The sequence below is a fragment of the Coregonus lavaretus genome (genome assembly GCF_964263955.1).
Source record: "Coregonus lavaretus genome assembly, chromosome: 21".
Classification (NCBI taxonomy): domain Eukaryota; kingdom Metazoa; phylum Chordata; class Actinopteri; order Salmoniformes; family Salmonidae; genus Coregonus; species Coregonus lavaretus.
The window spans coordinates 20,558,392-20,574,770 of NC_140008.1; the positions used below are offsets into that span (position 1 = coordinate 20,558,392).

Consider the following 16,379-nt stretch of genomic DNA (forward strand, 5'->3'; position numbering starts at 1 on the left):
AGCCCTGTGAGTCCGAGGTCATTGGACTCTTTCATTGGACCTTGAGCATATTCAAGACTTCTTTGTGCATACTGAAAGTGACTTTGACGATCTGTTCAAGCAACGGGGAGATTTTGAGCTGAATAAATAAATGAATGAAATAATATTTATCTGCATAATGCCCAGTGGTAGAAATAATGATTTTTACTCTTATAGTTGGCTTATTACCTGTAATTAATGTATACTCATGTTACAAACACAAAGAATAATTGATTACCACTTAATATAGTAACAAAAATGTACATACACCAGCATTCATAATGTTCTGTAGTGTGTGACTTACGCACGCACGCACGCATCCACAAACACACACACACACACACACACACACACACACACACACACACACACACACACACACACACACACACACACACACACACACACACACACACACACACACACACACACACACACACACACACACACACACACATCCTATTTACATGGGGTCCTGTGTAAAAAGGGGAAGTTGTGTGAGGAGATTGTGGTGAAGGAATGTTGGAGGGTTCTAAAGAGGAAGGGTAGTAGGAGAGGACCTCTGAAAGGTTCAGTGATAGTGTTGTGGAGTTGTATAACTGTGGTATAGTATTCAAGCGCTGACCTATCTCATGCATCTGTTTCATACATGGCTTCTGTTTCTGGGCCTTCTGTACCACTGGTTAGCTACCTTGAGCTGATAGCTATATCAATTGTGTGTATGTGTATTTGTGTGTGTGCGCAGGGGGTCCATCTCTGTGTGTTTATGTGCAGCTGTGTGAAGGACTGGGCGCAGAAATGTTTTTCAACACTATCTGGTTGCTGCCATCTAAAGATGTCTGTGTGGCAGGTCAGCCAGCTCCACAGAGTCGGCACAGGGCTGTAATTGAAAGTAGAGCAGTTGAGTGGAGCTGCTGTATTGATAAGAGCTTATAAGGCTCCGTCAGCAGGCCCTGTGTCCGTCAGTGTCCCTGGGGAGGGGAGGAGGAGCTGCGAGTATGCCATCTGTTAGAGCAGGCACCTCATAATGGGGAGGCAGGGAAGGGGGAGGGGAGTCAGGCTGGGGGAGGAAATAGGAATGGGGGTGGGCAGCCAGCAAATATATAAATGTACGTGTAATAGCCGCAGATCTGCCAATTAAGGGAGAAATGTAATGGGAGCATGTGTGAGGTGTGCTAATGAAGACAAATGGGTGAACTAATGTAGCAGCACACACTATACGTGTGTTTGTGTGTGGATGGGAGCGGGGGAGAGTTTTGCTACCTTGTGCCAGTAGTACAGCTCTTCAGTGCCACACAGTGGGATGTGAGGGGGCAGAGCACTGACTCTTGGCACACCCTGCCTACATTATTGTGTGGTCTGTCTGTCTGCCTGGGCTGCTGAGTCTCAGGCTCTTGGAAGGGTAGTAGGAGCCACAATTGACTATGAAATTATGAATACATATTACATTAAATGCAACACTATATGCATTTAGACACTATTTATTTTTATTACCCAAATTACTATTACAACATGTGAAATGTTCTACATTTAGCTAAATACTTATCATATTAATTCAATTTGATTCTAGAACATAGCAGCAAGTACAGTGAACTGCAGCACAATTAATATTCATGCTGGCAACCCACTTTCAAGGTGTTTGTATAGCGAAAGGGAAAGGTATAGAGGACATCAGTGGTAGAAAATAATTATTTATACTCTTATAGTTGGCTTATGGCCTGTAATTAATGTATACTCATGTTGCAAACACAAAGAATAATTGATTACCACTTAATAAAGCAACACACATTTAGATAAACCAGCATTCTTAATGTTCTGTAGTGTGTGACTTATGCGTACGCACGCACGCACGCACACACACAAACACAAACATTATTCTCTTCCTCATGTGAAGGCTAAAAGTGATTGATTGGGTGGTGAAGTGGTCTTTCCCCTGTGATCCAACTGCAGGGTCATAATATCTCATATTATAACTACTGCACTACTGCACACGTAAATCCAAACCATTTCATAGGTTAACAGTTTCTCGCTTCAATGTACAAGTTCAAAATTAATATGCAGAGCCATGATGACGGTAATGGACCCAGTTGTTGGAAAATACTCTTAAATCTGCCATAGTCTCCTGCAGAGCATAAACCATTCATAAATCTACGAGCCTACTTAATCAACTAGTTGGTCTATCGTAAAGGAAGGCAGATATACATGTTTAATTTGGTCGCTGTCCTGCATGTGATGGGTTTTATTCTCATCAAATAGAGATATTACAGGTGACAATTCCGTATCTCACGATGGGCTATGGAAATAGCTCTCGTGACTATGCATAGCCATAAACACCATGGACTGCTTAGGATGAGAAATAAAGGGTCAAATGCAATCACATTATCTCCATAGACCATTTATCACTGAAATGAATCTGATTAAAAACACCTATCAGGTGAAACTGTGCATGCAGTACTTTCTCTGGACCACTAGTCGTTGCTCTTTCCCTGCACTATGAGCGCACGGCAACGCAGGGGGCTTTTCAGTAGTTTGAAAATGTTAGTAGGACTCTGAGCTGGTTCTCCGTTGTGATTGGTTTGAGATCCGCTATCTTCTTTCCGTGATTGGCCACGAGGTGTTAAAGGGGTGTGAGAAGTGGTGTGGAGGGGAGTGGGCCCAAGGTCTTTCTCGCATCCCGCTTCACTTATTCCTTTCGTGCCTCAAGCCTCCAAGTATTAGGTTTTCATACACTGCGTACAGTACGGTTTGAAATGTGACTCAAAATAAGCACTGGTGGAATACTATTCTGTGGCAACTGAAGGACTTGTGTTTACACCTTTTTAAAAGGGAGAGGAAAGGCAGACCACCTTTGCCATGCCAGTGGATTTGTTTGCGATTTTATGCGTGATTGCTACGGTTTACGCAGTGGAAGGTAAATTATAGGAGTTTCCCTCTTTTTAGTTATGATATTGTATTGCTATGTGTGAGCGCGTTTGAACGCAATGTGGTACATAAACATTGTTATTGTAAGCACGTGGATGTATTATTTTCTAACGGTATGGAAAGCTATTAGGATCTTAGATGGGAGAACTTCTGAGCTGGTTCCGTGGCGCCTCTGATGGATGCAGGGCAGGCAGAGGTACCCAGGGTCGAGGGTGGGTTTAACCTACCACTGCCACCAGACGATGGTGGACTTGCACTTTTGTGTCACACATTCCCTTCAATCATACCTTCAATCATTAGACTACAAGATTAGCATTGAAGCCATTTATTATTGATATATATATATATATATATATATATATATATATATATATATATTATGTATCATATTTGCTTTATAGGTTAATTACATTTACATTTACATTTTAGTCATTTAGCAGACGCTCTTATCCAGAGCGACTTACAGGAGCAATTAGGGTTAAGTGCCTTGCTTAAGGGCACATCGACAGATTTTTCACCTAGTCGGCTCGGGGATTAGAACCAGCGACCTTTCGGTTACTGGCACAACGCTCTTACCCACTAAGCTACCTGCCGCCCAATTGTGTTCAATTAATGACCAATCATTAAATGCCGCGGGGCAATTAAATGTTAATGCAACTATATGTAGGCCTAGTGCACCAATTATTTAGACAAATATTATTTGATATGTCATTACCTCCCCGAAATATAGACTAGTGGAGATGAGGGAAGCGTGCAACACCCAGTCCCGGCAGCCTGGTGTAGGCTATACAGTCAGTCAGTGCGCCATGGAATATTTCATTCAGGTCATGTTTTAGATATCAGGTGACAGGCCTTGACTGACTGATTTATTTGACCATATCCCCCTAAACCTCCATAAATTATGACTTCACTGAATCACATTTTGATGTGGAGCTGTGCCTGTCAAGAAGCTAGCTGTAGAGAAGGTCCTCTCCTAACTGCTGTCTGTTCGACATACAGTATTATGAAATACGTTTTCTTCATGTTTGCGGGGTTTGTTCCTCTCATGTTCAAGATTCTCTCTCAAAAAAAAGGGGGGATTTTGTCTCTATGGATGTTTTTGAGTAGGCTACTCGGGAAGAATCCACAGGCCAGCTGGCCTCACGAGGTTTATTGATCTCCCTAGACGCACTCAGTGAAGCATCCACAGCAATGGATGTGGTGAATATCATAGCAAATGTCAACCTGGACTCAGGGGTAGACATAACATAATAAACTAAATATAGCACACTCCAATTAGAATGATATGTTATTCTTCAGTATAGTATGTATTAATTTGACGGATGTCCATCATCATTTTTTTATGATATGTTACAAATTACAATTCGTATGATATGTTGAGAATTGCAATTCGTACAATATGTTACGAATTGCAATTTGTACAATATGTTCAGAATTTGCTAAATGTTGTTGTGGCTAACATTAGCTAGGTGGCTAGCGCTAGCATTAACCTTTTCACACGTACCAACAAATGGGTGTGATCATTCTACAGTGGTCCCTGCAGCGTACGATCAAACTGGTTTGATTAGAATGCTTATTTAGAACGTCCAGTTTCAATTGATGCAACAGTCAGCATTAGACCTAGCCACGTTGTTTTTTTTTTCAAATAAATATTTTGCACAAACACATTCCTTACAAAATGATGTCCTGAATGTGACCAGTTTATTTTTGGGTGCAATGTTCAGACATTCACAGAAGTAGCGACAGCATACACAATCATCCAAATCGAAAAATGTAGGCTACATAAGTCCTAGCGCTAACTGAGGAAATAATGGACGTAACACAAGTGGTCATATTTAGATAACTCTCGGCTGACAGAAACCACAATATGAATTAGCTAATAGCAATTACCATTTCTATAATTCATCCCATCACGGTTGAGCTCAACATTGATCAAAATAATTGAGTAAAACACTTTCTAGAAATCAAAAGTAATCCGACGATGGGTAGTTTGTGCGCACCACAATGTTAGTTTTTTCGCATCAACCAAAGATAATAAGAGGAGACAAGATGAGTTTGGTCTGTTTGCAGTATGCATGTTGAAGGGGGTGTGTCATCTACGATCATTCACTTCCCTTCATTCACTTCCGGAAGTTTACCCGAAAGATGAGTGAACCATTCCTTCACCTCATTATAACATCTTTGGTCTGACAGACATTTACGTGACACCCAGAATGCATTGTACAATGTCAACAAACATGACGCCACACATAGCTGGCAAATAGCTTAGCATTAGCTCATTATAATCAGTACAACAAAATACCAAAAAAGTATTTTACACACATCATAGGTGTCCATTACAATCTATGCGATAATGCATTATTTGTCACCAGTACTTGAAAACGTGAATAAAACTGTAAATACATTATGCTACATACATACATACTGTATGCTACAGTAGAAACGACAACACGATATACAGAAAATAAGGCACTTACTTTGATAGGAAATCAAACATGTCCAAAGGTGGTGCACCCAATGACAGTCCATTGGCCACAAATCGAATGCCCTTGTTTCTGGTTTTCTGAGGTTTCTTATAGATCAATGCACTGAGATAAACATTTACATTTTAGTAATTTAGCAGACGCTCTTACACCAATCTTTGATTTGACCAATATCTTGTTAGTGATGATTAGATACAATATTTCACGGCAGGTTTTTGGAAAGGCTAAAAGAGTAACCTATTAAACATGTACTCAGTATGTGGACTAGGGTTGACTGGTCATATAGTGAGGCCCCTCACCATTTGCCAGGCCATGACAATAACCTGACTAATCCATGGGCCGGCTCCAATAGAGGGCTGCTTAGCTCGCCTATTAGTGGCCAGGCCCCAAGAATGAGTTGACCCATGTTTAAGCAGTTATTGTCAATAAATATCCACAACTTGCTTTGACAGTCTATCCATAAACAATGCCTATCAGTGACTCAGTGAATTGCCCTGGCCTTGTCAATGAGCTGGCCCAAGCTTTATTTGGCCTTGCTGAGCATTGGGTATGGTGTGGCCAATCAGGCCATTCCTTCAGCAGGACTTCCTCTAACCCATCCTCTCTGTGCCCTAATTAAAAGTGGTGCCTGTTGCAGGCAAATTGCTGCCTAATGAACTGGTTGATTAAGTAATTAAACAAGCCTCTGTTTATAGGAAACAACTTTATAGTGATGATTAGTCCAGAGCATAACTCTCACAACCTTACAACGGTGACGGTCTGACAGGTAGTCGGTGTGCTGCTCTCTGCTTCGCTTCATTCTCTCCCTACCATACCATTGGATCTTCAATTCTCTTCTCCCTCTCTTTGTCTGTCCTTCTTTTATTATCCACAGTTAATTGTGTGAATATTTCAACATGTCTTCTGAATTTAGATGATAGCAAAAACCCAAACAATCAAGTGCTCTGATCAAATCTGCAGTGTGTTTTAATTAGTATTTTCCTTGTCGTCTTTCTTCATTTCTCTTTTCATCTTTTGCTCTCCTCACTCTCCCTCCTTTTCCCTTTCACTGTATCTGCATATTTCTCCCACTAACTGTCCGTTTGTATTCTATTAATTTCCCCCTTTTCTCTCATGTTCCCGTTTTAATGAGCTTGCGTGTAAGACATTAATTATTACCAAGCCTTCAATCAATTGACAATATCCCCTAGCCTGATAATGCTGCCTCTACTTAAAACCCTAACGCCCAGGCCTAGCCTTATCTTGACTCCCTCTGAAAAACTCTAACCTTTGCCCCTGAGAAGATGGAGAGGATGTGGTGTCAAGGCTGTTGGAAAACAGACAGAGAGGAGAGAATGAAAGAGGGAGAGAGATAGTGAGTTAGTGAGGGTTGTGGACTGTGTAAGTTACTGTGTGAGTGTTACTGGCTGTGGTGGCGGTGCTGGGGTGGCATTGGGGGCCCCTCCCTTCCTCCCTGACACAGGCTAATGAGAGAGGCCCCTGAGCCTGGTTGGCTTTGTAAAGGCAGGGTTAGCATAAGGGTACAGGGGCCTTATGTCCGTACAAATAATCATTGTTATGTCTGCGTGGACCTGCTCCAGGGCCTGTTTCCTCTCTCTCTCTCTCTCTCTCTCTCTCTCTCTCTCTCTCTCTCTCTCTCTCTCTCTCTCTCTCTCTCTCTCTCGCTCTCGCTCTCGCTCTCGCTCGCTCTCTCACTCTCTCTCTCTCTCTCTGTGTCATTCATTCATTATCCTGGTAATTAAAGTCTTCAGCAGCAGCAGCTCCTTGTGAAGGCGAACAGAGCTCTCTGTGTGCCTCACAGCCCCCCGGCTAAAATACTAATTGGTTTTTGTTTTGATATTGTTTTTGAATGTCTATGATTACGGGCTTTGCTTTGTGTTTTTTAAACATTCTATTATTACATTGAATAGTAGTCAATATACATGTTTACAAAGGGACAACATAGGAGAGTGTTAGACCAAAGGAGGAGGAAGAAAAGGCAGGAGCGAATTATGTAGGTAGGTAGGGTAGGTAAGAGTTGTTGGGCTTGTGTCTCTTTGTCTCTGTCTCTGTCTCTGTCTCTGTCTCTGTCTCTGTCTCTCTCTCTCTCTCTCTCTCTCTCTCTCTCTCTCTCTCTCTCGCTCTCTCTTTCCTTTGGCCTTTATAATCGTGGACCAGGGAGGCCTAAATACATTGGTGTTTCACAACATCCTATTTCTGTCCTTTCCCTATAGGCACCCTTCAAGACAGGGGTGCCTCATCTCTAATGTCATGCTAGTCTTGGTCCACAAAGGTCAGAGGTTACATGATGGATTGCTCTGTGAAAGTCCATGTGACTGCAAGTTCCATAAAACTCAGAAAACAAATGCTAGAAACTATGATCCACCCAGAGAACATTATACAGCAGAATTTTATTAGCTACTTTTCAGGGATGTTCAGGCTCTGTTCTGTTCTGTTATATTCTATCTGTGTTGTTCTCTGTTCAGCATGCCCTTTTCCCCTCTCTTAGTAATGGGAGAAAACCAAGGGACAGCAAGTTTGCGGTAGAAACAGAGGGAGGAAAAGTTTTGAACGAGAGAGGAAAAAAGTGTGTAGGAAGGTGATAGAGTGAGGAAGTTGGTAATGACCTTGCCCCCCTCCTCCCCCTCCTCCTCCCCCTCCTCCCCCTCCTCCCCCTCCCCTTAGTCTCTGCATTTGACGCTGAGGTACACTGAAAAAAAGCATTTTCAGGTAATTAGGTATTGATTTTTAAGAAGCAGGAATACTGAAAAAAAGAGAAAGCAACAGCCCTCGGTTTCTCTGCCCTCCTTTCCTCCTGTCCTCGATACTGGAGTGAGCAGCAGAGTTAGACTGGCTGTCAATCTGGGCAGCAGGGCCAGCCTAGTGGGGAAGAGAAAGGGTTCAGCAACTAGTGATGCAAAGTCTGGTGTAGACCAAGTCATATGTTCTCCTTGAGCAAATGAATATTTTTTGTGCTAATGTTTTTTTACAGAAAAGTAGTGAACTGGGCCTTTACTAGTCCTGTATTAGCAGACCGATATATCCATCTGTATCGCGGGCAAAAAAATAAATCCTGCAACCCCCCCACTCCTGTCCGAGAAACATTTGCAGCACCCCCACCCCCAAACATCTTCGAACGGCTATGTATGGATCACTCCAGTGCATTTTTTGTTCCCATCGGGGTGAGAGTGTATCCAGGTGCTAGTGCAGTGGAGGGCCAATTTGTAGTTCAGTCTTTCCTATATGTGTTCAGATGTCTAATAATGTAGATGAACAGGAATTAAATGATGTGTCATTGTTGTTTTAGTGGACAATGCTGAACATGTGATTTTCAGCCTGCATGTCTTGTAAGGATAGAGACAGCTCCCTGCGGGTGTGAACATAGACTCACTTTGCCACCCAGTTCTTTCCATCCTGATTCACAGCCTCATTATTTTAATATGTGCATCAAAGTTGCAGCCCTTATTTCCCTTTTAAACCCAGGAAACAATGCCATAAAGCTGTTACGTACCTTGTGAATCTTCCTGAGTGGCCATTTTAGATCCCTGTTAGAGCCTTAAACACTTTGTTTTGAGTTTATGACCTCAGGAGTGTACTTATTTTGACTTCAGAGAGAGTGAGAGATACAGTGGCTTGTGAAAGTATTCACCCCCCCCCTGGCATTTTTCCTATTTTGTTGCCTTACAACCTGGAATAAAAATTTATTTTTGGGGGGGGTTTGTATCATTTGCTTTACACAACATGCCTAACACTTTGAAGATGCAAAATATGTTTTATATTGAAACAAACAAGAAGTAAGACAAAAAAACAGAAAACTTGAGCGTGCATAACTATTCACCCCCCCAAAGTCAATACTTTGTCGAGCCACCTTTTGCAGCAATTACAGCTGCAAGTCTCTTGGGGTATGTCTCTATAAGCTTGGCACATCTAGCCACTGGGATTTTTGCCCATTCTTCAAGGCAAAACTGCTCCAGCTCCTTCAAGTTGGATGGGTTCCGCTGGTGTACAGCAATATTTAAGTCATACGACAGATTCTCAATTGGATTGAGGTCTGGGCTTTGACTAGGCCATTCCAAGTCATTTAAATGTTTCCCCTTAAACCACTCGAGTGTTGCTTTAGCAGTATGCTTTAGGGTCATTGTCCTGCTGGAAGGTGAACCTCCATCCCAGTCTCAAATCTGTGGAAGACTGAAACAGGTTTCCCTCAACAATTTCCCTGTATTTAGCGCCATCCATCATTCCCTCAATTCTGACCAGTTACCCAGTCCCTGCCAATGAAAAACATCCCCACAGCATGACGCTGCCACCACCATGCTTCACTGTGGGGATGGTGTTCTCGGGGTGATGAGAGGTGTTGGGTTTGCGCCAGACATAGCGTTTTCCTTGATGGCCAAAAAGCTCAATTTTAGTCTCATCTGACCAGAGTACCTTCTTCCATATGTTTGGGGAATCTCCCACATGCCTTTTGGCGAACACCAAACGTGTTTGCTTATTTCTTTCTTTAAGCAATGGCTTTTTTCTGGCCACTCTTCTGTAAAGCCCAGCTCTGTGGAGTGTACGGCTTAAAGTGGTCCTATGGACAGATACTCCAATCTCCGCTGTGGAGCTTTGCAGCTCCTTCAAGGTTATCTTTGGTCTCTTTGTTGCCTCTCTGATTAATGTCCTCCTTGCCTGGTCCGTGAGTTTTGGTGGCAGGCCCTCTCTTGGCAGGTTTGTTGTGGTGCCATATTCTTTCCATTTTTTAAGAATGGTGCTCCGTGGGATGTTCAAAGTTTCTGATATTTTTTTATAACCCAACCCTGACCTGTACTTCTCCACAACTTTGTCCCTGACCTGTTTGGAGAGCTCCTTGGTCTTCATGGTGCCGCTTGCTTGGTGGTGTTGCAGACTCTGGGGTCTTTCAGAACAGGTGTATATATACTGAGATCATGTGACAGATCGTGTGACACACAGGTGGACTTTATTTAACTAATTGTATGACTTCTGAAGGTAATTGGTTAAACCAGATCTTATTTAGGGGCTTCATAGCAAAGGGGGTGAATACATATGCACGCACCACTTTTCCGTTATTTATTTTGTAGGAGTTTTTGAAACAAGTTATTTTTTTCATTCCACTTCACCAATTTTGACTATTTTGTGTATGTCCATAACATGAAATCCAAATAAAAATAAATTTAAATTACAGGTTGTAATGCAACAAAATAGGAAAAATGCCAAGGGGGATGAATAGTTTTGCAAGGCACTTTTTAGTTTAAACATAAAACATGTTTTTAATTTCTTTGCACTGCGTGGATCACTGGTGTGGTTGACTGCAGCATTGTTGTATGTTGCACTCAAAATGTATTGTAGTTGAGTAGCTAGCCTAGGCTACGGCTCAGATGTTTCTGTAAAAGGCCTACATGTTTCTCCTTTGCATGGTGTTTTGTTGCAGGTTTTGTTTTTTGGTTATTCATTGTCAAGCTTTAAAAACCGAAGCCAGACTGCAACATTTTAGTAGCCTAGCTAGGATTGTAGTATGTATCTGTACACTTTCCCTCTGCTGCGTGCTGTAAATGGGACACACGAAAGCAGCGCATTCTAAACAAGTAATTTTTTTAATTCCACTTCACCAATTTTGACTATTTTGTGTATGTCCATTACATTAAATCCAAATAAAAATCATTTTAAATTACAGGTTGTAATGCATCAAAATAGGAAAAACGCCAAAGGGGATGAATACTTTTGAAAGGCACTGTAGAGGGTGAAGGAGAAGGAGAGTGAGAAATTATAGCTGTGTCATAATTCTGGCACTATTGTTGATGTCTCTTATTAGTCTGTGTATGGAACAACACAGGAGAAGACAGACATCTGCACATTAAACATTTTAATTAACAATCCAATCTTTGATGCATTTCTTATCTTATTGCAAATCCACAGGGCAATAGGGTGATTTGACACTTGGTGATCAGTGAGCTGGAAGATATATTCCAGTGACCTTGTTGTTAGGGTTGATTTAACAACATCAGGATTAAATTAAATTCCCTCTAGGATAGATATCACATCCACATTTAAAATGGATTGACAGATGTGCAGACACATGCCACCCAACGTGCAACATCACTTGTCAGCTCATGTTTAATACATGTTCGTTATAGTCCTATCATTACTAATTTACCTGACAGCTGACCTCAACAAGGGCACTGCTTCCTGCTTATAATTATGTGTGACATTAGTTCTTATTCATGAGGAGAGGTCATCACTCATTTACTCTATCACCAAAAATGTATGCACGCATGACTGTAAGTCGCTTTGGATAAAAGCGTCTGCTAAATGGCATATTATATTATTATTATTATTATTAAACATCCACTGCATGTTAGAATAATTGAGCTGTCTTGATTTCACACCTAGGGCTGTGACAGTATTTTGGATGACGGTTATTTGTTAGTCAAATGACCACGGTCACCATAATATTGTTCAAATAGCAACAAAAAAAATATATACAATTAAGTTGCTCCTGACTGTCACAGATTGTGCCCTGTTTTTGGTAAGCCATTAGGTGCATGTATTTCATGATACTGGAACAAGGAGTAACACATTTTCACAACGTTGTAAAAGTCCATGTTACGGGCTCAACCACATCAGCTGCAGCTGTCTTCAGTCAACTGTTGTTCCACAACACAAAATTCTAATACTGGCTAGTTTTGCCTCCTCTCGTCTCTCTTTATATCGGCTGTTAGATGTGAATCATGCTTACTTTTACTTGACTGCTTTTGGGTAAAGTTTGCAGACTCATAAAAAAGTAACAACAAAAAACAAAAAAATACGTTATGACTTTTATTTTATTTTCATGATGGTCTTCATCCATAATGGTCGGTTACACGATTATAGCACTACCGTACCAGTCCAATATCACACCCAAGAGCACACAACACCAGTTAGTGTGTGGAGTTACAGACTGAAGCTTACTTTCTTTCACATACTTATTTTTGTCATTGTGCACCTTGCTCTGCTGCAGTTGACAGCAATACAAAACAAAGCCAATCCAGAAGATCATGAAAGGCCATTTGCTGATGTTTTTCTGCACCGAACAATAGAAAACACCAGTAGAGACAAAAGCGATCTGAAGAGCTGAACCACCCAACCTCCCTCTGCAATTTGCATAGCGAACATCATTTGATGGCTTTGATTTCAAAATAGATGATTGCGTTTGAAGAACAAATAGAAAATGGGCATTTGAAAGAAAGGGTTCAGTATTTTTATTATTTTTGGTATTTTAATAGACGTATTAATATGCTGGGTAAGCAGTGCTAGCCAACTGTCACCAGCATGCTACACAGAAGGCATGATGTGGGCTCCTTTAGACATTTTTAAATGTGGCGTTTTTGACAGAATACTAATGAATTACATTTGATGAAAAAGTTAATTCACCCTTAATTTCAAATCAAATCAAATTTTATTTGCCACATGCGCCGAATACAACAGGTGTAGACATTACCGTGAAATGCTTACTTACAGCCCTTAACCAACAATGCATTTATATTTTTATAAAAAAGTAAAATAAAACAACAACAATAAAAAAGTGTTGAGAAAAAAAGAGCAGAAGTAAAATAAAATAACAGTACGGAGGCTATATACAGGGGGGGTTCCGGTGCAGAGTCAATGTGCGGGGGCACCGGCTAGTTGAGGTAGTTGAGGTAATATGTACATGTGGCTAGAGTTAAAGTGACTATGCATAAATAATTAACAGAGTAGCAGTAGCGTAAAAAGGGGGTGGGGGGGGCAGTGCAAATAGTCCAGGTAGCCATGATTAGCTGTTCAGGAGTCTTATATCCAATTTGTAAGTCGCTCTGGATAAGAGCGTCTGCTAAATGACGAAAATGTAAAATGTTATAGCTTGGGGGTAGAAGCTGTTGAGAAGCCTTTTGGACCTAGACTTGGCGCTCCGGTACCGCTTGTCGTGCGGTAGCAGAGAGAACAGTGTATGACTAGGGTGGCTGGAGTCTTTGACAATTTTGAGGGCCTTCCTCTGACACCGCCTGGTATAGAGGTCCTGGATGGCAGGAAGCTTGGCCCCAGTGATGTACTGGGCCATACGCACTACCCTCTGTAGTGCCTTGCGGTCGGAAGCCAAGCAGTTGCCATACCAGGCGGTGATGCAACCAGTCAGGATGCTCTCGATCGTGCAGCTGTATAACTTTTTGAGGATCTGTGGACCCATGCCAAATCTTTTCAGTCTCCTGAGGGGAAATAGGCTTTGTCGTGCCCTCTTCACGACTGTCTTGGTGTGTTTGGACCATGATAGTTTGTTGGTGATGTGGACACCAACAAACTGTATTTTGAAACAAAATAGCTCTCCCACAGAGTCAGAGACAAAGACAAACGTACATTTTTATGAATGTCAAATGCACCACCAGACCTCAGTTGGTTGAGAAAATGGGCCTCAGATTTGCCCATGTACTGTATGAGGTCTGTATAAGGTCTGGGCCCTCTCCCTTGCAGCAGGGAGGGACATTACTCCTCCTAGGTTCCTGCCTCACCTGTTCCTTGTCCACTGACACAGGAGCATTAGCTGACATAATGGGGAATTATTATTGGAAGAGCAGATATGCTCTTTAAGGGCAGGCAGTGTGCCAGCCACCTAAGGAGTCTCTCTCTGGGCATATGGCTCCATAAGCAGACATGATGGATGTTTCAGCAGGATTATCCCACCAGGGAAGACAGATAGTGAAAGGCAACTAAAGAGAGAGGGAGGACTGTGAAAAGCGTGAAAGCATGGAAAATGACATACTCAAGAGGTAATGGAGGTTTTTAGAATAGCAAAGTTGTGATGTGTGTGTGTGTCAGAAATGGAAAAAGGAAGTGTTGGCTGATCCAATTAATGATAATGACCTTTCCATATCTGTTTATGCAGGGCACGACAGTATGATAGATGGAGGGATGGATAGATGAATGAATAATAATGCTAAAATAGCTTCCTCCTCGAGGAGAAAAAGAACCCCCTCTTTAGCACACCAATATGACACCTCATACATTCTTAGAAATAAGGGTTTGAAAAAGGTTATTCGGTTGTCCCCATAGGATAACTATTTTTGGTTCCAGGTAGAACCATTTTGGGTTCCTTGTAGAACCCTCTGTGGAAAGGGTTCTACATGGAACCCAAAACGGTTCTACTTGGAACCAAAAGGGTTCTACCTGAAACCAACAAGGGTTCTTCAAAGGGTTCTCCTAAGGGTACAGACGAAGTGTGTCAAATGACAATGTGATTTTAGTCACTGCGAGAGGTGGTTGGGCCACAGTCTGTAACTATGTTTATGTGTGGTAGTGGTGGTGAATGTTACAGTGCTTAGACTGTACAATTATACTTAGAGGGGATCAGTCACTTTTAAGTTAAACATCTGGTCCTGACATGTAGATTTATTGATATGGACGGGGGCACATTGTTCAGGAGAGTAGCCTAAGCCTACCGGTAATTGAAACCATGTGTAGCCCTATTCTCTGTAACCCAGCATTAACGGTTGACCATACAGCAACCCTAACCCAACCCAGAGCTATAACATCACAGGAACACTACTAACACCAACTCTGGTGAATAACCTTTCTTAGAACGCAGGCAGAGGAAGGTCAAGTAAAAGAGAACAGGAAGGAAGGAAGGAAGGAAGGAAGGAAGGAAGGAAGGAAGGAAGGAAGGAAGGAAGGAAGGAAGGAAGGAAGGAAGGGAAGGAAGGAAGGAAGGAGAGAGAGAGGTTGATTAAAAGAGGATGAGGTGCTAAGAGGGTGCAATCTCACTCTTTTTTTGCAACACCTGTCTCTGTCCATTGAATACTGAGCCTTTGTGGCAAGAATGGGTATTTGCGTATTTTAGAAATGGCTATTACTTTGCTCATTAGCTGTGGTGGATTTTGTGTTTATTATGGATGTGCAGCCACTTTTTAGCCCCCAGGTTTGTTATCTTGCTTATTATCAAATTTTCCAGCGTGCTTCCATGGATATGGACGAGGGAGAAAAGCATTGACTCTGGAACTTTACTTTCTTGTGAGGCTGTGATCAGGGATAACAATCATCCATCATTCTCTCCTCTTCTCATACTCTGAGTCAGAGAGAGTGAGTTCTCAGTGACAGGACACATCACCTGACAACTGATGGACACAACTCCACTTTAGGTGCGTTCACACTGAACCTTAGCCCAGGGCTAAGAGCCTCCTAAGCCCTGGGCTAAGGGAGATTTTAGCCCAGGGCTAAGTGAGTGTTCACATTTGCACATTCTAGTGGGCTAGCACCAACCTTATCCCAGGGCTAACTGGCCCTGCTCCGGAGCAGGGTTATCACTGACTTTTCGAGGCTAGCCCCAAAAACACAGTGAAAATAGCCAGTGTGAAACAGGGTCAAGAACAACGCATATACATTTCACTGTCCAATCACAAAAGCTGCATTTTCATTTAATGTGGATATGCTTGTGATGCCTGTTATGCATTCTGCACACTATATTATTAAGTACATGCATACAATTTCATCCTCCCAACTGAGGACAAAAAATTTACAAAATAACAAAATACTTTAATCCTGCAAAATCATTGGTTGCTATGGCTAACAAAAATGTTTGCTAGTCAGGCTGGCTAATGTCTTCTCACTTAGCTAGCCAACTAAAGCCACAAACTCTACAGCTGGAAGGGCAGCAAACGCTCCATTTTCATCTGTTTCCATAGCTTTTCTATTGACATTATTTTGATATAGCTATCTATGATAAAAATATTGTTGCATATTTTGCCTGGTCAGAAAAGTTGATGTCTTATCCTTGCACAGCATTTGTTTATACAAACCATCACTGTTGGAAATAAAATGCTAGACTAGAAGCAAGAGGAAATAATGTGTTAATAAATGCCTTATTGCTTATAAGATTGGTCGAGTGGCAGAGATAGAATGTTGGTCGCATGTGTGTTTGTCCTTTAGCCCAGGGTTTTGGAATACAACTGTGAATCCTTAGCCCAGGGCTAAAGC

General features: G+C 41.8%; 1 protein-coding gene across 1 annotated transcript in view; it reads left to right on the forward strand.

Annotated features, from left to right (window-relative positions):
• Positions 1-252: 252 nt before the first annotated feature.
• The window catches only part of LOC311149076 (ephrin type-B receptor 1-like), a 229,608-nt gene continuing 213,481 nt past the window's right edge, over positions 253-16,379 (forward strand). Inside the window, exon 1 of the mRNA XM_084186184.1 lies at positions 253-2,929. Within this exon, the coding sequence (XP_084042310.1) occupies positions 2,872-2,929 (58 nt within the window). The 5' untranslated portion in view covers positions 253-2,871. The remainder of the gene's footprint in view (positions 2,930-16,379) is intronic.